This window comes from Pristiophorus japonicus, chromosome 5, assembly GCF_044704955.1.
Source record: "Pristiophorus japonicus isolate sPriJap1 chromosome 5, sPriJap1.hap1, whole genome shotgun sequence".
Classification (NCBI taxonomy): domain Eukaryota; kingdom Metazoa; phylum Chordata; class Chondrichthyes; family Pristiophoridae; genus Pristiophorus; species Pristiophorus japonicus.
The window spans coordinates 267600346-267621729 of record NC_091981.1 but is presented as its reverse complement, the minus strand read 5'-3'; the positions used below and the strand labels follow the sequence as shown (position 1 = coordinate 267621729).

At 42.9% G+C, this 21384-nt stretch overlaps 1 protein-coding gene across 6 annotated transcripts in view; it reads left to right on the top strand.

Moving 5' to 3' along the window:
• The window catches only part of ube3c (ubiquitin protein ligase E3C), a 231689-nt gene that overhangs the window by 131949 nt on the left and 78356 nt on the right, over nt 1-21384 (top strand). For all 6 annotated transcript variants that reach the window (XM_070881630.1, XM_070881632.1, XM_070881627.1 and 3 more), the window contains 2 exons: nt 9898-9995; nt 13204-13336. In XM_070881630.1, the coding sequence (XP_070737731.1) occupies nt 9898-9995; nt 13204-13336 (231 nt within the window). The remainder of the gene's footprint in view (nt 1-9897; nt 9996-13203; nt 13337-21384) is intronic.

Sequence of the window (21384 nt, the reverse complement as noted above, 5' to 3'; positions counted from 1 at the left end):
GGACGCAGCTCGTCGCCGTCGGAATAATTCTGGGACTTGGAGCTTTGACACTTGTAGTGTAGGTGCTGATTTGACTGGTAAAGAAGATGTCTAACACTTTAGTCTGAAGAAACAAAGGAGAATGATCTTGTATTCATACAGAATCTTTTGTAACAATGTCCCAATGTGCTTCACAGACAACAAAGCACTTATGAAGTATAGCCATTGTTGTAATGAAGCCCATTGTAAAAGCAATATTGACCTCAAATTTGGAACCAGTAACTGCAGACATCAATTTCAATAAAGCTGTACAATGAACTCTCATTACCTCATCTGGAACAAGTTAACAATATCATCTTCATTTCTGGTGCACTAGAGTATTGCCAGTTGCAACACTATTGGCCATTTAAAAGCAGCAGTTTCTTTTTAATTCTCAGCAGCAGGGTAAAGACAACTTTGGGCAGTGGTCAAAATTATTGTGCAATAATGTCCTCAGTGTGTTGAGAAACTCGAGATGAAGCGATCTTATATGTACTATTTCCTAAATGTCGAAGCACAATCACTTTAAGAATTGTACCACTACAAGATTTAATTATTTGTATCTGTCAGCCATTTTCTTGTTCTTTGTAATATAAATTGTTCGTTATTAAAACTGGTTGAAGTTGACATATGAGTACAGATCATTCAAAATTCTGTAGCTAAGATAATGATTAATTACTGTCTCATTCCATCTACCCTCTACAAGAACATGGCTTGGTGATCTCCACTTCCTCCTTGAGGCAAATTGGTGTGCAACACAATTATTTTTCCCTGACTCATGACAATGGGCCAGATTTTCAAGAGGTTTGCGACCGGGTTTTCGTCGCGATTTGACTCTTCGCGGCGAAAACCTGGTCGCAAAGTTCGTGTGGGGGGTACCCGTTTGCGGCGGGGAGAGGTGCGCCGACATACAACGACTCTGATTGTGTTTGCGTCCGAGTTTCAGCACCCTCCCGACCTGTACGCCGCACCCAGAATAGCTACAGGTCAAATCTGTTGGTGCAGCCCTGCCAGCGGCGCTAAGTACGAAAACCTGCAAAAAAGTAAGTTAAAGTTTTTATTTTTTATTTTTTTGCAACGATTAGATAGGTAAGGTTCTTGTAAATGTTTTTGGAATGCCCTCCCAACCATTCCCAAGGCCTCTCAGCGATCCCAGCCCCGGACGAAAGTTTTGCGCTGCGAATGCTTGTGCAACGCCTCCCTTACCGAGATGTAAGGCCGAAAATTTGACCGAAAAACGGTAGCGCAGCGAAAACGTTAAGTTTCACGTATCGCTACTGTTTGCCGAAAAATCCCAAAAGCCGAAAATCTGGCCCATATTCTAAGTGAGGTCTGACAAGTGCATAAAACCCAGCATATTCTTTTCAGACTTGTACTCTACTTTCTAGCTATGTATCCCAATATTTTATTTGCTTTTTTAATTGCTTGTGGACATTGTCTATTGTCCCTTTCAGTCTCCCCTATGTTAACTTTGTTCCTTTTATTGTATACTTATGTTGCTCATTCATTCTTACACAATGCAATATTTTCCTTATTTTCCAAGGAGTATGTGGCCTCCTTATTCTTGCTATCAAAATGCACCACCTCTCACTTAACCATATTGAAGTTCATTTGCCAATTGCACGCCCATTCTGCAAGTTTATTAATGTCTTCCTGTATTTTGTCGCAGTCCTCCTCAGTATTGACTAAATCCCCCCCCCCCAAAAAAAAATTTGGCGTCATCCCCAAATTTTGACATTTTATCTCTGATTCCCGAGTCCAAATTGCTTATGTAAATAGTGAACAACAGTGGTCCCAGCACCAATCCTTGTGGAACACCACTTCCCACCTTTTGCCAGTCTGAGTAACTACCTTTAACCCCTACACTCTGTTTTCTGTTTTGTAGCCAGCTTTGCTATCCATTCTGCCCTTTGTCGCCTGACTCACCATGTTCTGACGTTAATCTTGAGTCTACTCTGCGGTACCTTGTCGAAGATCTTTTGAAAATCCAAATATATTATGTCTACTGCATTACCCTTGTCTATCCTTTCTGTTACTACTACTTCAAAGAATTCAATAAGGTTGGTCAAGCCTGACTTTCCCTTTTGAAATCTGTGCTGACTACTCTTTTTATTATATTTTCAGTTTCCAGATGTTTTTACGATAACATTTTTGAGTAAAGATTTGATTTTCTTTCCTACCACCGACAAGCTCATTGGTCTGTAGGTCCCTGGACTTGTTCTATTTCCCATTTTCTATTTCTTGAAATCAATTTTTCCAGTTTATTTTTCATAGTTCCATTCTCATCCCCTCAAAATCAATTTTTTTTTCCAATTTATTACTTTGGTCTTTGTCTTGTCCTTCCCAATCTGTATCGAATTACATTAGCTGTCTGCCAGTCTTCTGGCACTATTCCCTTTTTTAATTTTTTACATATATATATTATATATGAAATAATGCCACTGCTATCTCTTTCCCATCTTCTTTTAATATGCGCAGATGCGTAGGACCAGGAGTTTTAACCTCTCTGTTTGGTTAATCTACCAATTATCTCTTCTTTCCCCCCCTGTCTTTATATTTTTTGATCTGTTCTTTTAATGTCATGTCCACCATGTTTGTATCTCTGGTCAATACTGATGCAAAGTAATTGAATTTTTCTGCCATTTCGCTGTCATTACCGGTGAGTTTATTATGTGTATCCCTTAGTGGCCCGATCCCTATCCTGATTTTCCTTTTGTTATTTGTGTCTCTAGAATACTTTACTATTAATTTTTATATTCCTTGATAATTTAGTTTTGTACTTTTTCTTTTCCTTCCCAATTGTTTTTTTGACTTCTTTTCTAACCTTTTCATATTCCTTTTTGTCATCCTCTTGTTTGTTGACTCTGTACTTAGTGTATGGCTTTTTCTTTAGCTTCAGTTTTGCCTATATTTCTTCATTCATCCATGGTGAGTCATTACTGGCTAGTTTGTTCTTGCTATTTAATGGGCTATGTTTCTCCTGGTCATTGTTTTATTGAGTGCAGCAATTTTCCATTCTTTTGGCCAGTTGTATGCATTTGGAGGGTCACTTGTCTCTTTTGCTATATTCAGTCAATTTAACCATAATTCACATTTATAATATAGTCCTGATTCTCCCTAATTCTACAGACACACAAATCCACCAGTTGTAACATAGAAAATAGGTAGAAACATAGAAAATAGGTGCAGGAGTAGGCCATTCGGCCCTTCTAGCCTGCACCGCCATTCAATGAGTTCATGGCTGAACATTCAACTTCAGTACCCCATTCCTGCTTTCTCGCCATACCCCTTGATCCCCCTAGCAGTAAGGACCTCATCTAACTCCTTTTTGAATATATTTAGTGAATTGGCCTCAACAACTTTGTGGGACAAGGGCACAAACCGCTTCAGACTTTTGGAGAATGGATTATTCCATTGCAACCCAAATAGGACCTTGAACGGTGTAGTAATTTTATTATATCCTGGTCTGGCACTTGATTTATTTCAGGGACCCTTGAGTGATTCCTGGGTGATACATAGCTTTTTTGCTTCTGAAACAAAACTAGTTCTACTTTCCATCCACGTTCGGCTTTCAATACTCAGAACCAAGAAGCCCTCCAATGGTCTGACAGTTATGAAGCTGCAAGAGGAGAAGGGTAGCGAGGCAGGGGTGGTGGGGGAAGGAAATCCAGATACCTCTTCACTAGTAATAGGTTTTGGGATGGGGATCTTAGAATCCATTCCAATACATTTCTAGAATCAATCAATAGATGAATATGCTGAAGATTTGCAGTTGAAGACATTTGCATATATTCTCATCTCATCCACATGATCCAATCATTCTTGGCTACTGTATTGGAGGAGTTTAAGTCCATCATAGGGGTGACCAAAATAATTAACTTTTAGGGATCCCAGTGGAGATCCTCTTGGAGCCTACATGAACACACTTATTGAGCTCCCTCTATATGCTTCATGATGTATCCCAGTCTTATGGTACCAGACAGTACTGCCAAAGCAGTTTGCCTTGATACAGATGTTCTGGAAAATAGTAGTATGTACCCTGCAGTGAAATCAGGATGCATTCATGAAACTATAGATTCCCCCATTGGAGTACTGTGGCAGAAATACCTTCAATTAAGGTGCGTCGCTGAGGCGTGAGTCCGGGGATCAGCGAGAGGCCTATAAAGGCCGCGAGTTCAGCAGTCGGGAGGTGCGTCGCTGAGGTGTGAGTCCGGGGTCGGCGACAGGCCTATAAAGTCCGCGAGTTCAGCAGTCGGGTGGTGCGTTGCTGAGGCGTGAGGCCTATAAAGGCCCAGCTTGTGCAGCTACAGGGAGAAGGCAAAAAAGAAGTAGAAAGAAACAGAAAGGTGACGTCACAGCCAAGGGGGTAAGTGATTGGCTGGTGATTGGTGAGTAGTTTTTCTTTTTTCTCTTCTATAACAGTGAGTAAGCTTTAGCATTGCTGTTGCCAATTTAAGTGTAGCTAAGGGTTAAGTCATGGCAGGAGAGCTCGGACACGTGATATGCTCCTCCTGTACCATGTGGGAACTCGGACACTTCCGGTGTCTCTGACGACTACGTGTGCGGGAAGTGTATCCGCCTCCAGTTCCTGACGGTCCGCGTTGCGGAATTGGAGATGAGGGTGGATTTACTCTGGAGCATCCACGATGCTGAGAATGATGTGAGTAGCACGTGTAGCGAGTTGGTCTTACCGCAGGTGAAGGGTCCACAGCCAGATAGGGAATGGAAGACCAGCAGGAAGAGCAGTGCAAGGAAGGTAGTGCAGGGGTCCCCTGCGGTCATCCCCCTGCAAAACAGGTACACCGCTTTGAGTACTGTTGAGGGGGATGACTCATCAGGGGAGGGCAGCAGCAGCCAAGCTCATGGCACCGTGGCTGGCTCTGCTGCACAGGAGGGCAGGAAAAAGAGTGGGAGAGCGATAGTGATAGGGGATTCAATGGTAAGGGGAATAGATAGGCGTTTCTGCGGCCGCAACCGAGACTCCAGGATGGTATGTTGCCTCCCTGGTGCAAGGGTCAGGGATGTCTCGGAGCGGGTGCAGGATATTCTGAAAAGGGAGGATGAACAGCCAGTTGTCGTGGTGCACATTGGCACCAATGTTATCGGTAAATAAATGGATGAGGTCCTACGAGACGAATTTAAGGGGCTTGGAACTAAATTAAAACTTAGGACCTCAAAAGTAGTAATCTCAGGATTGCTACCAGTGCCACGAGCTCGTCAGAGGAGGAATCGCAGGATAGCTCAGATGAATACGTGGCTTGAGCAGTGGTGCAGCAGGGAGGGCTTCAAATTCCTGGGGCATTGGAACTGGTTCTGGGTGAGGTGGGACCAGTACAAACTGGACCGCCTGCACCTGGGCAGGATCGGAACCCATGTCCTATGGGGAGTGTTTGCTAGTGCTGTTGGGTAGGAGTTAAACTAATATGGCAGGGGGATGGGAACCAATGCAGGGAGACAGAGGGAAACAAAATGGAGACAAAAGCAAAAGACAGAAAGGAGATGAGTAAAAGTGGAGGGCAGAGAAACCCAAGGCAAAAAACAAAAAGGGCTACTGTACAGCAAAATTCTAAAGGGTCAAAGTGTAATAAAAAGGCAAGCATGAAAGCTCGGTGCCTCAATGCAAGGAGTATTCGGAACCCAGGAGACGGCTCTGAGCTAGTTGGAGTGGGTGAGAGCTCAGATGAACAGGACCCCAAGAAAGAATGCAAAAGGCAGGAGGCAACAGAGCAGAGTAGCACTGGGGTAAGTGTAAACCACAAGGTGATAAGAAGGGACAATATGTATGAATATAAAGGGGCTGCAGGAGGAGTCAAAACTAAAAATCATGGTTTAAAAACTAGTATAACAACACTACCTAGACGCACGCAACATTCGAAATAAAGTAAATGAGTTGACGGCACAAATCATTACAAATGGGTATGATTGGTGGCCATTACAGAAACGTGGTTGCAGGGGGGCCAAGACTGGGAATTAAACATACAGGGGTATCTGACAATTCGGAAAGATAGACAAGAAGGGAAAGGAGGTGGGGTAGCTCTGTTAATAAAGGATGATATCAGGGCAGTTGTGAGACGATATTGGCTCTAATGAACAAAAATGTTGAATCATTGTGGGTGGAGATTAGAGATAGTAAGGGGAAAAAGTCACTGGTGGGCGTAGTTTATAGGCCCCCAAATAATAACTTCATGGTGGGACGAGCAATAATCAAGGGAATAATGGAGGCATGTGAAAAAGGAACGGCAGTAATCATGGGGGATTTTAACCGACATATCGATTGGTCAAATCAAATCGCATGGGGTAGCCTTGAGGAGGAATTCATAGAATGCATACGGGATTGTTTCTTAGAACAGTATGTTACAGAACTTACAAGAGAGCAAGCTATCTTAGATCTGGTCCTGTGGAATGAGACAGGAATAATAAACGATCTCCTAGTAAAAAATCCTCTTGGAATGAGTGATCACAGTATGGTTGAATTTGTAATACAAATTGAGGGTGAGGAAGTAGTGTCTCAAACGAGCGTACTATGCTTAAACAAAGGGGACTACAGTGGGATGAGGGCAGAGTTGGCTGAAGTAGACTGGAAACACAGACTAAACAGTGGCACAATTGAGGAACAGTGGAGGACTTTTCAGGAGCTCTTTCATAGTGCTCAACAAAAATATATTCCAGTGAAAAAGAAGGGCGGTAAGAGAAGGGATAACCAGCCGTGGATAACCAAGGAAATAAAGGAGAGTATCAAATTAAAAACCAATGCGTATAAAGTGGCCAAGGTTAGTGGGAAACTAGAAGATTGGGAAAATTTTAAACGACAGCAAAGAATGACTAAGAAAGCAATAAAGAAAGGAAAGATAGATTACAAAGGTAAACTTGCGCAAAACATAAAAACAGATAGTAAAAGCTTTTACCGATACATAAAACGGAAAAGAGTGACTAAAGTAAATGTTGGTCCCTTAGAAGATGAGATGGGGGATTTAATAATGGGAAATGTGGAAATGGCTGAGACCGTAAACAATTATTTTGCTTCGGTCTTCACAGTGGAAGACACAAAAACCATGCCAAAAATTGCTGGTCAAAGGAATGTGGGAAGGGAGGACCTTGAGATAATCACTATCACTAGGGGGATAGTGCTAGACAGGCTAATGGGACTTAAGGTAGACAAGTCCCCTGGTCCGGATGAAATGCATCCCAGGGTATTAAAAGAGATGGCGGAAGTTATAGCAGATGCATTCGTTATAATCTACCAAAATTCTCTGGACTCTGGGGAGGTACCAACGGATTGGAAAGCAGCTAATGTAAAGCCTCTTTTTAAAAAAAAAAGGGGGGCAGACAAAAGGCAGGTAACTACAGGCCGGTTAGTTTAACATCTGTAGTGGGGAAATTGCTTGAAGCTATCATTAAGGAAGAAATAGCGGGACAATTCGATAGGAATAGTGCAATCAAGCAGATGCAGCATGGATTCTTGAAGGGGAAATCATGTTTAACTAATTTACTGGAATTCTTTGAGGATATAACGAGCATGGTGGATAGAGGTATACCGATGGATGTGCTGTATTTAGATTTCCAAAAGGTATTCGATAAGATGCCACACAAAAGGTTACTGCAGAAGATAAAGGTACGCGGAGTCAGAGGAAATGTATTAGCATGGATCGAGAATTGGCTGGCTAATAGAAAGCAGAGAGTCGGGCTAAATGGGTCCTTTTTGGGTTGGAAATCGGTGATTAGTGGTGAGCCACAGGGATCGGTGCTGGGACCACAACTGTTTACAATATACATAGAGACCTGGAAGAGGGAACAGAGTGTAGTGTAACAAAATTTGCAGATGACACAAAGATTAGTGGGAAAGCGGGTTGTGTAGAGGACAGAGGCTGCAAAGAGATTTAGATAGGTTAAGCGAATGGGTTAAGGTTTGGCAGATGGAATACAATGTCAGAAAATGTGAGATCATCCACCTTGGGGGGAGGGGGGGAAAAAAAACAGTAAAAGGGAATATTATCTGAATGGGGAGAAATTACAACATGCTGCAATGCAGAGGGACCTGGGGGTCCTTGTGCATGAATCCCAAAAAGTTAGTTTGCAGGTGCAGCAGGTAATCAGGAAGGCGAATGGAATGTTGGCCTTCGTTGCGAGAGGGATGGAGTACAAAAGCAGGGAGGTCCTGCTGCAACTGTACAGGGCATTGGTGAGGCCGCACCTGGAGTACTGCGTGCAGTTTTGGTCACCTTACTTAAGGAAGGATATACTAGCTTTGGAGGGGGTACAGAGACGATTCACTCGGCTGATTCCGGAGATGAGAGGATTACCTTATGATGATAGATTGAGTAGACTGGGTCTTTACTTGTTGGAGTTCAGAAGGATGAGGGGTGATCTTATAGAAACATTTAAAATAATGAAAGGGATAGACAAAGATAGAGGCAGAGAGGCTGTTTCCACTGGTCGGGGAGACTAGAACTAGGGGGCACAGCCTCAAAATACGGGGGAGCCAATTTAAAACCGAGTTGAGAAGGAATTTCTTCTCCCAGAGGGTTGTGAATCTGTGGAATTCTCTGCCCAAGGAAGCAGTTGAGGCTAGCTCATTGAATGTATTCAAATCAGATAGATAGATTTTTAACCAATAAGGGAATTAAAGGTTACGGGGAACAGGCGGGTAAGTGGAGCTGAGTCCACGGCCAGATCAGCCATGATCTTGTTGAATGGCGGAGCAGGCTCAAAGGGCTAGATGTCCAACTCCTGTTCCTAATTCTTATGTTCTTATGTCAACTGCTTTTCTCCGAAGTGATTTTATTTTGTGGAGAGAGTTTTTATGACTGAGGGAGTGCAGCGAAGGTTCACCAGACTGATTCCCGGGATGGCGGGACTGACCTATCAAGAAAGACTGGATCAACTGGGCTTGTATTCACTGGAGTTCAGAAGAATGTTTAAAATTCTGACAGGGTTAGACAGGTTAGATGCAGGAAGAATGTTCCCAATGTTGGGGAAGTCCAGAACCAGGGGACACAGTCTAAGGATAAGGGGTAAGCCATTTAGGATCGAGATGAGGAGGAATTTCTTCACCCAGAGAGTGGTGAACCTGTGGAATTCTCTACCACAGAAAGTTGTTGAGGCCAATTCACTAAATATATTCAAAAAGGAGTTTGATGAAGTCCTTACTACTAGGGGAATCAAGGGGTATGGTGAGAAAGCAGGAATGGGATACTGAAGTTGCATGTTCAGCCATGAACTCATTGAATGGCGGTGCAGGCTAGAAGGGCCGAATGGCCTACTCCTGCACCTATTTTCTATGCTTCTATGTTTCTGTGACCCTTGATAGCTGTCCACCACACCTTCTCCTGCTGAATGAGATTCTGTCAGTGTTTAGTAAAATGTGTGTCACAGTACAATGCAAGTAGGAGGAACCTTGTATTGCTCTCTTCTGTATATTCTGTGCATATATGAACCCCAATGAACACTGTTTTATTACTGCTTCTGTTGCATGTACTTCAGTCCTGACTTAAAACTGCCAGTATTGGTGCATGAGTTATTTGGAAGCTTGTATTTATAGCTTGCAGTGTGCAGTTGGTGAAATTTCCTCGTTTTCTCAAAAGTAAAGTGGGAAAAAGAAAATGGCAAGATATAAAGAAAGAAAAAAATTGCATTTATGTAGCATGTTTCGCACCCACAGGACAACCTAAAGTGGTTTACAGCCAATGAAGTACTTTTGAAGTGTAATCACTGTTACAAGAGTGTATATGTATGTATGTAATTAAGTTTATATGTGTCATTTGAACATAGAATTATTCCTGAATATCAGGTAGCATCACTGTCAGGTTTATGTGTTCGATATTTTGGAATTTGGCAAATTCTGGGTAATTCACCTTTTTTATTCTGTTTTTATTTTATCAGTTGGGCAGGAGCCAGCTCAGTTATCAGTATCTGAAGAACGCCATCTTGCCATTTTAACTGAACTGCCTTTTGTCGTTCCATTTGAAGAAAGAGTAAAGGTAAATAGTATTCTGTTGTTAACTGTACATCCGAGAAACTACTGTTTGCAATATTGACCTGGAATTTGCGGTCAGCGGCGAAGCAAAAGCATTTGCCACTGGCCCAAAGTAAGATTTTGCGCAAATATTTTGTGATCTCTGGCGAGAATTTCGATCAATGCAAGTTAATGGGGATTCCCAGTGAAGAGCTGCTGTGACATCAACAAGCTGTCTCAGCAGCCAGTCAAAATGCAGAATTCTCACAGACAGCGAACCAGGAAGTAGGTACGCTCCTTTGATTCTAACTTTTTAAAAATGTTAGCGAGCAAAACAAAGATTGGGCTCTCGTATGGGGAAAAGGAAAGCCTGAAATAAAGATGAACAAACTTAAAAAGTTTCTTCATTTAAATTGTTATTAAAATGGATGAATTTGACACTCGCCAGGGCCATAACCTTTGTTTAACAGTCCATAAGCTGTTAAAACCCCAGTTAATCCAGAAGTGTCTAACTTTTAATGGGGCATTTAACAGTGGTGTTACCACGGAACGGCCAAAGTTTTCGTCAGTTTTGATGATTTGAGAGATTACACTGATTGGCGACTTGGTGAGGGGTGCACAGTGTAGCCTGTGCAGGAGCAGTGAACTTCAGGATTTCCAGGTAGGGCTGCACATGCACTAAATCCTGACGTTGCGATCCATTTAACTATGGACTGCAAATTCCAGGCCATTATTCTCTATGACTGTCTTATGCATTTATGACCTTTTACTGTCTGCTATTTTAATGGACAGGCTACTTACTATTTTTCACCATTTAATACCTCCATTAAATAGTCTACAAAGAAATATCATACAAATAAATTAAACCTGCTAACCTTGCAGAAAAAAAGTAAGTTTTTGGCTTAATTAAAAAGCAGTGCACATTAAAATTTCTACTGTTACGAAAAGTTGTCAATTCTCAATTGAATCTGTTCCAGATTGTTTCCACCACAAATTTTGCTTTTTGTCTAGATTATGCTGACATAATTAATCCCATAGAGCTAACTTTTTTGCTCTCAGTAACTGCCAGGGTCAGATTCATGTGATGTCTGTACTCATCATAATTCTGGCTGCTTAAAGCCCGTTGCACCGAAGTGTAATGTATGTATCTCACAGTGGAATAATGGAGCCACGTACATCCATGGGGGCATTTGTATTTAGCTAGAGTGCACTGCAAAGATAACCCCCGGCTTCTGTTTTCTACTGCAAACCGTTGTCTTAAACTCCCCTTCCCTGTCTCCTCCACCCTCGCCTCCAATAACAAATGTGATGAGCTCATGGACTTCTTTATCACTAAGATTGAGACCATCTGATCAACTGCCTCTGCCACGTCCCTCCCTTCCCCAAGCCCACTGGGCCAAACTTCCTCTAAGGTTTCCCCCTGAACTCACATCTTTCTCTAGTTTTCTTTCCTACCTCACCTCATGCCCCCTATGAGCTCATCCTGTCCATGAGACCCACTTCCTGCTCCCTCGACCCTTTCCTACTAAACTGCTGACCACCCAACGTCCCTTTCTGGCTCCAATATTAGCTGATATTAACTGTTGCCTCTCTTCGGTTACTGTCCCCCTCTCATTTAAACCTGCTCTCCCTGCTGCCCCATCTCCAACCTCCCTTTCCTCTCCAAAGTCTTTGAACGTGTTGTTGCCTCTTTCCTGGAACTCTGCATGTTTGAATCCCTCCAATCTGGTTTCCTTCTCTTCCCCCCCCCCCCCCCCCCCCCCCCCCCCCCAACCACAATACCGGCTCTTAAAAAGGTCACAAATTGCATCCTATATGACTTTGACAAAGGTGGACGATTCCTCCTCATTCTTTTGACCTGTCTGCAGCCTTTGATACTGTTGACCACACCATCCTCCTCAAACTCCGTCACTAAGACCACCTAACTCCATCTTGAACATCGCCTGACTCCACCCCTGCCTCATCTCATCTGCTGAAACCCTCAGCCCTGCCATTTCTACCTCTAGACTTGATTCCAACATATGCTTGGCTGGCCTCCCACATTCTACTGTTTGTAAACTTGAGGTCATCCAAAACTTTGCTGCCCATGCCCTAACTTGCATCAAGTCCTGTTCAGCCTTCACCCCTGTGCTAACTGACCTACATTATCTCTTGGTTAAGTAACGCCACGCTTTTACAATTCTCATCCTTGTTTTCAAATCCCTCCATGGCCTCATTTCTCCCTATCTCTCTGTAATCTCCTCCAACCCCATAACCCTCCGATATATCTGTGCTCTTCGAATTCTGGCCTCCTGAGCATCCCTGATTTTAATTGCTCCATCAGTGGTGGCCGTGCCTTCAGCTGCCTCAGCCCTAAGAAATTCCCTCTCTAAATCTCTACACTTCTCTCCAACGCTTTCCTCCTTTAAGACACTGTTTTAAACCTACCTTTTTGAACAATCTTTTGGTCAACTGCCCGAATATCTCCTTGTGTAGCTTGGTGTCAAATTTTGTTAACGCTCCTGTCAAGTGCCTTGGGAAGTTTTATTACGCTAAAGGCGCTATATAAATATAAGTTGTTGTTGTTGGATCTAGTTTACATTTCACCAAGGTTATTATTATAAACTTAAATCTACAGGAGGGTTTCATAACATTTATTGTATAAGTGGTTAGAACACTTGACATCAAAGCCGAACACCAGTTAACCCCTGGCAATACATTGTTACCAAGTGATTCCATGTATCCTGACTCTGTGATAACATATCTTCTATGGAATTTGGCACTCGTGAGGAAAAGACCAAATACTCCGGAGCAGTATTCCACGGTTGTTCCAACAACATCAAAGATTATAACTCATAGTGGCTCATATTCATTCATTAGCCTTTAAATTAAGGTGTTTCATTGTCATGGGTAATTTCATAAATCCAACATCTGTAGTGGCATTGCCTTCTTTCTGCTGACAGAACTACAATCACTGCACTTCAACCAAAAAAACAAACCGGTTTAACATGAGATGCTATGTAAGTGTGAGTATTCACCATCCAGATAGGGTCCTGCAATGTATAAAAGTTATATATTTAGGCAGTAGTGTAGGGAAATTAGATGACAAACTAAAAAGATTAGTCACAGCTATTTACATGTAAATTGTACCAATAAAATGAATTGAAAAATGAATATGCCAAATTTGGGGTTTATTTGGCAATGTTTTTTTTGTCAGTTTGCCTTCATTTTACCTACAGTGATTTCTTTTTAAGATCTTCCAAAGATTGATCTTTGCGGACAAACAGGAAGTGCAAGGGGAGGGGCCATTTTTAGACGGGATTAATGTCACAATTCGACGCAATTATATCTATGAAGATGCATATGACAAGCTGTCACCAGAAAACGGTAGGTGAGGTGGAGAGCAGCACCTTTTTCATTTGCTTTTCTCTAAAATATTTTCAATGATGTGTATATTTAAGTAAGATCATTTTCTTGACAGAGTTGCACGTCAGGCTTAAAAAAACTAGTTCCCTCTGTCTTTATTAAATACAAAAATAATGAATGGTCAGGGGTTTAAGATTGTCAATAGAAGATTTATTTTTGCAAGGTGATGTAAAAATTTTTATATTCTTGCATGTGTTGTAGTTTTAAAAAGTAAACTGGCAATTACCGGTGCAGGTTAGGGTTCGGAGCAATGTTTTCTGTGCAGTGCTTCAGCAAGTTACAGCCTCAGAAAAATAGTTCAGGCTGCGCCATTGTGACATCTTGATTCTCTGCATCATCTCTGAAACTATCAAATCCTAGGTTGTTGGACTTGCACTTATTGGAAACTGGTTTGAGACTGCCCTAGCTCATTTCATTCTGAACTATTGTCATGCATTAATATGACCTTGCTATTCACCACAAGACAATTATTTTAAAATCCATATTTTTAATCTATGGTGTGCAAAATTTACACCTCTTCATTCTAAATGTCCATGCAAGTTGCATAATTATTGTAGTTAACACCGATGAGATTATTTGTACACTGACCAGTAAAATGATTTTATTTGTGTGTATTAACAATTTTGTTTTTTTACTGTGATTAAAGATTAATCGCCAGACTGATCAGCCAGAAAATAAAATTGCCTCCATTAATCAGTACTGCTTATAAACATGTTTTTGGAAACTATCTCCCAACAACAGGTTTCTTGCTTAATACCGTTATTAAACTGTTTCACACACCCCTCCCTCATTGAACCAAATCGTCTGCCTGTGATAAATTTGCTTTCGAGCCTGTCTGTGAGATGGTTTTTGTCTAATGATGTGGCAATGATATTTTTAGCCCAATCAACTCCTGTAGAAATCACTTATTACAGTTTGCCACCTGTACTGCTGCTACACACAGTTTTCGTGAAAAAGTTAAATGAAAATTTATATTAATTAAAGATGTGCATAAAATGTGTTTTGCACACAAGCTCCAGTCAACTAGGTATTTCTGGTCAGTGTGATAACTACTCCAAGTGCTGATCACAGCAGCAAAGTTTAGAACTGCTATAGCCATTATCCAGAGTCATTCAATTTGAATATTAAAAAAATAAACATTGAATGCAAAATAGAATTGTTCAAAATGTTTTATTTTCTGTAGCAACATCCTGTCACTATACTGCAGAAAGGATCACCATTATGATGCAGCAACAGCAATTTTGCAGTATTTTCTTATTGTTTGATGCAAAATAAGACCAGTAGATTAATAAACATGGAAGAATGGATGACATGTCATGGAGCTGTAATCCATTCAAGGGTTTTTAATCTTGTAGTCAAAACCTGATAAATTTGACATCATAAGCAATCCTTGACAGAAAATGCTTTAAGCAGCTATGTGATAGAGCAGAGGTATGAAACATTTCTAGAAATGTATGTACCTATGGAAACTGTCCCTTTTCCGTCATGGGGAATGCTGTGATTTTGTTTAGATACTTTTCACAATTTGACTCCTGGACAATTTTTTGTCATCTCACAATTTGTGGGGATGCTTAATTCAACCTTAAAATGTGCCCGTTTCCATTACGTATAGTATATGGCAATGTTGTTGCTAGAGTCTTCATTTCCAGGTTCCTCCATGGCGCCTCTCCTTCCTCCTTCTATTTTCTGTAGCCTTGCGTGTAAGCGTTTTCCCATTCACTATTCCAACTCTGGCCTTTTCATCCTTCTCTCTCCCCAATATACCTTCAGTTGCAGATCCAGCAGCGGTCTAGGCCCCACACTCGAGCTCTTTCCTCCCCTAAGTTTCCCTGCCTTGCTATATCTGTGTCTCTTCAGAAGGCTGCGTAAAACTTGCCTCCCTTAGATCTTCTCCAATTACTGGTTTGTGCATGACTCCACATCTTTGGAGTGCTTTGGTATGCTTTTTCAGTTCAAGGCACAAACTAAATCTGAGTTCTTGCACTTTGTACATTTAATGTGATACACTTCTTGTGAAGTACACTTAGTTCATCAGCTCTGATTGTTCCCACCACTACTACGACAATCAGTGACAGACGTAAACTTCACCCTGATATACAGTTGAAAATATTCTCTCCAGAAACAGTCCAAATTTTGACAGATGGAGTCTGTAATTGCACTGAGCGGAATTTTTCATAGTTGATAAATTTCACCTGATTGTGTTTGACTAAAATCCTGGTGACAGTGTTGTACGACCGAACTCATTTAGTATATTTATAGATATTGCTTGCTTATTCCGAAAGTGTAAATTTGTACAAATGTCAGTGATGTGTTAAAGTTGGAAGTGAGTTGATTATCTCCATCAGCTCCTTTCTAACCACATTTATATTAAAAAAAAAATCAGTCCTGTGAACTGTGTTTGAGATTAGAATTTTAAAATTAAGCAGGATAGACGTAGAGAAGGTGTTTCCACTTGTGAGGGGAATCCAAAACTAGCAGTTACTAATAAATCCAATAATGAATTCAGGAGAAACTTCTTTGCTCAGAGTGGTGCTAATGTGGAACTCATTGCTGCATGGATTGGTTCAGGCGATTACCATAGATGCATTTAAGGACATGCGAGTTAATACTGTAGTTAATACCCGCCCTCCTGTGTGGCTGAGACGTGGACCATGTACAGTAGACACCTCAAGTCGCTGGAGAAATACCACCAATGATATCTCCGCAAGATCCTGCAAATCCCCTGGGAGGACAGACGCACCAACATTAGCATCCTCGACCAGGCCAACATTCTCAGCATTGAAGCACACTGACCACACTCGATCAGCTCTGCTGGGTAGGCCACATTGTTCACATGCCTGACACTAGACTCCCAAAGCAAGCGCTCTACTCTGAACTCCTTCACGGCAAACGAGCCAAAGGTGGGCAGAGGAAACGTTTCAAAGACACCCTCACAGCTTCCCTGATAAAGTGCAACATCCCCACCGACACCTGGGTGTCCCTGGCCAAAGACTGCCTTAAGTGGAGGAAGTGCATCCGGAAAGACGCTGAGCACCTCGAGTCTCATCGCCAAGAGCATGCAGAAATCTAGCGCAAGCAGCAGAAAGAGCGTGCAACAAACCAGTCCCACCCACCTCTTCCCTCAACGACTGTCTGTACCACCTGTGACAGGAACTGTTTCTCGTATTGGACTGTTCAGTCACCTAAGGACTCATTTTTAGAGTGGAAGTAAGTCTTCCTCAATTCTGAGGGACTGCCTATGATGATGAGTTAAGTACATGAATAGAAAGGAATAAAATATGTTAATAGGGTGAGGTGAAGTAAGGATACTTGTATGGAGCAGAAACATCAGCATATACCAGTTGGGCCGAATGGCCTGTTTCTGTGCTGTAAATTCTATAATTGTAATTAGAACTGCTCCAAGATTGTCCAGGTGATCGCGTATCACAGAAAAAATGCTAAATCAGCAACTGTGGTGCTCATCTTGTGCTAATGTTTGGGGAAACTGCATTCTACTTATACAACATGTGCGGTATAATGGCATCTTTAATAGAGAGCTTAAAATTATTGCATTTCGTCACTCACTATTGCAGTTTGCTGCTCTGATTGCTCATCAAAAGTTTGGAGAAATACAGCTTGTGCTATTATTTTTCAACCCAAGGTTTATTCTTCCTACAATATACTCTGGAATTAATAGTGAATATCTATTTGAAGGCAAATGATTTGTGGCATGTGATTTTTTTTTTATTGTTCATCCATTCAGAAAGCAGCACGTTCAGCCTTTGGGACCTTTTATGCAAAATTTTACTGTGGCAGCAAATCAAACTGTCTGCATTAAGTAAAAATTCAATGGGTTCGTAGAGGAAATTGTGCAGCAAAAAAAGAAACATTTGCTGTAATCCTAAATGAAATCTGTTGGCCAAACAGTACGATTTAAACAAAATCAGGGGAACGGTAACGTAGTAGCTAAGTTACGGGACTAAGCTACTATGCCAGAGGCCTGGACTAATAATCCGGAAACGTGAGTTCAAATCCCCACCAGCTGTGGAATTTAAATTCAGTTAACTAAATAAATCGGGAATAAAAAGCTAGTTTCAGTAATGGTGACAATGAAATTACCAGATTGTCATAAAAATCCATCTGATTCACTAATGTCCTTTAGGGAAGGAAATCTGGTGTCCTTACCTAGTCTGGCCTATATGTGATTCCAGACCAACACCAATGTGGTTGACTTTGAAATGGCCTAGCAAGGCACTCAGTTGTAGCAAAACCCCTACATGAAACAACAATAATAAAACCAGAAGGACGACCCGGCATCAACCTCGGCACCGGCGATGGACACGACAATGGTACACCCAGCCCAGTCGACCCTCCAAAGTCCTCCTCACTAACATTTAGGGACTTGTGCCAAAATTTGGAGAGCTGTCCCACAAACTAGTCAAGCAACAGTCTGACAGTCATACTCACAAAATCATACCTTTCAACCAATGTCCCAGACTTCTCCATCACCATCCCTGGGTATTGCCTGTCCCACTGGCAGGACAGATTCACCCGAGATGGCGACTTAGAGTCGGGAGGAAGTGGCCCTAGGAGTCCTCAACATTGACTGCGGACCCAATGAAGTCTCATGACATCAGGTACAGCATGGGCAAGGCAACCTCCTGCTGATTACCACCTACCACCCTCCCTCAACTGATGAATCAGTACTCCTCCATGTTGAACACCAATTGGAAGAAGCACTGAGGATAGTATGGGCATCGAATGTACTCTGGGTGGGGGACTTCAATGTCCATCACCAAGAGTGGTTCAGTAGCACCACTACTGACCGAGCTGGCCGAGTCCTGAAGATCATAGTTGCTAGACTGGGCCTGCAGCAGGTGGTGAGAGAATCAACACGAGGGAAAAACCTACTTGACATTGTCCTCACCAATCTACCTGTTACAGTTGCATCTGTCCATGACCGCATTGGTAGCAGTGACCACCGTACAGTCATTGTGGAAATGAAGTCCCATCTTCACGCTAAAGGCACTCTCAATCGTGTTGTGTGGCACTACCACCGTCCTAAATGGGATAGATTCAGAACAAATCTAGCAGCTCAAAACTGGGTATCCATGAGGTGCTGTGGGCCATCAGCAGCAGCAGAATTGTATTCCACCATCATCTGTAACCTCATGGCCTGGCATATCTCTCGCTCTGCCATTACCATCAAGCCAAGGGACCAACCCTGGTTCAATGAGGAGTGCAGAAGAGCATTCCAGCAGCAGCACCAAAGGTACCAACCTGGGGAAGCTGCAACACAGGACCATGCATGCTAAGCAGTGGAAGCAGCATACTATAAACCGAGCTAAGCGATCCCACAGTCAACGGGTCAGATCAAAGCTCTGCAGTCCTGCCATATCCAGTTGTGAATGGTGATGGATAATCAAACAACTAATGGGAGGAACAGGCTCCATGAATATCCCCATCCTCAATGATGGCAGAACCCAGCATGCAACGGTAAAAGACAAGGCTTAAGCATTTGTAACCATCTTTAGCCAGAAGTGCCGATGGATGATCCATATCAGCCTCCTCCTGATGTCCCCAGCATCACACAAGCCAGTCTTCAACCAATTCAACTCACTCCATGTAATATCAAGAAGTGGCTGAGCGCACCGGTTGCAGTATAAAGGCTATGGGTCAAGACAACATCTCAGCTATCCTGCTGAAGACTTGTGCTCCAGAACTAGCTGCACCTCAAGCCAAGTTGTTCCAATAAAACTCGAACACTGGCCTCTACCCTACAATATGGAAAACTGTCGAAGTATATCCTGTCCACAAAAAGCAATCCGGCCAGATACCACTCCATTAATCTACTCTATATCATCAGCAAAGTGATGGAAGGTATCGTCAACAGTGCTATCAACCGATGCTCAGTTTGGGTTTCGCCAGGACCACTCTGCTCCAGACCTCATTACAGTCTTGGTCCAAAAATGGACAAGAGCTGAATTCCAGAGGTGAGGTGAGAGTAACTGTCCTTGACGTCAAGGCAGCATTTGACCAAGTGTGGCATCAAGGAGCCCTCGTAAAATTGAAGTCAATGGGAATCGGGGGGGAAAACTCTCCCCTGGCTGGAGTCATATCTATCACAAAGGAAGATGGTGGTCAACCCCAAGACATCGCTGCAGGACATCTTCAGGGCAGTGTCGTAGGCCAACAATTTTCAGCGGTTTCATCAACGACCTTTCCTCCATCATAAGGTCAGAAGTGGGGATGTTCGCTGATGAATGCAGTGTTCAGTTCTATTTGCAACTCCTCAGACAATGAAAAAGGCCATGCTCATATGCAGCAAGACCTGAATGATATCCAGACTTGGGCTGATATGTGGCAAGTAACATTCGCACTACACAAGTCTAACCACCGCCCCATTACATTCAACGGGGTTACCATTGCTGAATATCTCTCCATCAATATCCTGAGGATCACAATTGACCAGAAACTTAACTGAACCACCACATAAATACTGTGTCTACAGCAGCAGGTCAGAGGCTGGGTATTCTGCGCAAGTGACTCGCCTCTTAACTCCCCAAAGCCTTTCCACCATCTCAAAGGCACAAGTCAGGAGTGCGATGGAACATTCTCCACTTGCCTGGATGAGTGAAGTTCCAACAACACTCGAAGCTAGACACCATCCAGCACAAAGCAGGCCGCTTGATTGGTACCCCATCCACCACCTTAAACATCCACCACTGACGTACCTTGGCTGCAGTGTGTAGCATCTATAAGATGCACTGCAGCAACTTGCCACAGCTTCTTTGGCAGCACCTCCCAAACCTGCAACCTCTATTACCTAGAAGCAGGCACATGGGAGCACCTGCATGTTCCCTTCCAAGTCTCTCACCATTTTGACTTGGAAATATATCGCCGTTCCTTCATCGTCGTTGGGTCAAAATCCTGGAACTCCCTCCCTAACAGCGCTATGGGAGTACCTTCACCACAAGGACTGCAGTAGTTCAAGAAGGTGGCTCACCATCACCTTCTGTATGGCTCAGAGACATGGACCATGTACAGTAGACACCCCCAGTTGCTAGAGAAATACTACCAACGATGCCTCTGCAAGATCCTACAAATCCCCTGGGAGGACAGACGCACCAACATTGGCATCTTCGACCAGGCCAGCATTGAAGCACTGACCGCACTTGATCAGCTCCACTGGGCAGGCCACATCGTTCGCAGGCCACATCGAGACTCCCAAAGCAAGCGCTCCACCTGGAACTCCTTCACGGCAAATGAACCAAAGGTGGGCAGAGGAAACTTTACAGGGACATCCTGAAAGCCTCCCTGAAAAAGTGCAACATCCCCACTGACACCTGGGAGTCCCTGGTTAAAGATTCCACCCCCCCCCCAAGTGGAGGAAGTGCATCCGGGAGGATGCCGAGCACCACGAGTCTCATCGCCAAGAGCAGGCAGCGGAAAGAGGGTGCGGCGAAAAAACCTGTCCCACCCACCCTTTCCCTCAACGACTATCTGTCCCACCTGTGACGCGGACTGTGGTTCTCATATTGGACTGTTCAGCCACCTAAGGACTCATATATTTTTAGAGCGGAAACAAGTCTTCCTCGATTCCAAGGGACTGCCTAAGATGATGACCATGAGTCTACTATAGACTTGCTTCTTGCATCGCCCTTGATCCTCACTTTAGAAACACTGATTACAGGAGAGAATTGTTTTAACAACTGGCTTTGAATGCGAAGCCTCACCCACTTTACGAGGCACCTACCAGCATCTAAGTCAGGCTTTCACACCAAAGAGGGTAACCTTCATAAGAATATATCTGGGATAGTTTCCTTGAACAGTATGTTGCGGAACCAACCAGGGAGCCGGCTATCTTAGATCTGGTACTGTGTAATAGAAACATAAATAATGAGAAGGGATTAATAAATTATCTCCTAGTAAAGGATCCTCTAGGAATGAGTGAACATAACATGGTTGAATTTCAAATTCAGTTAGAGGATGAGAAAGTTGGATCTCAAACCAGTGTCCTAAGCTTAAAT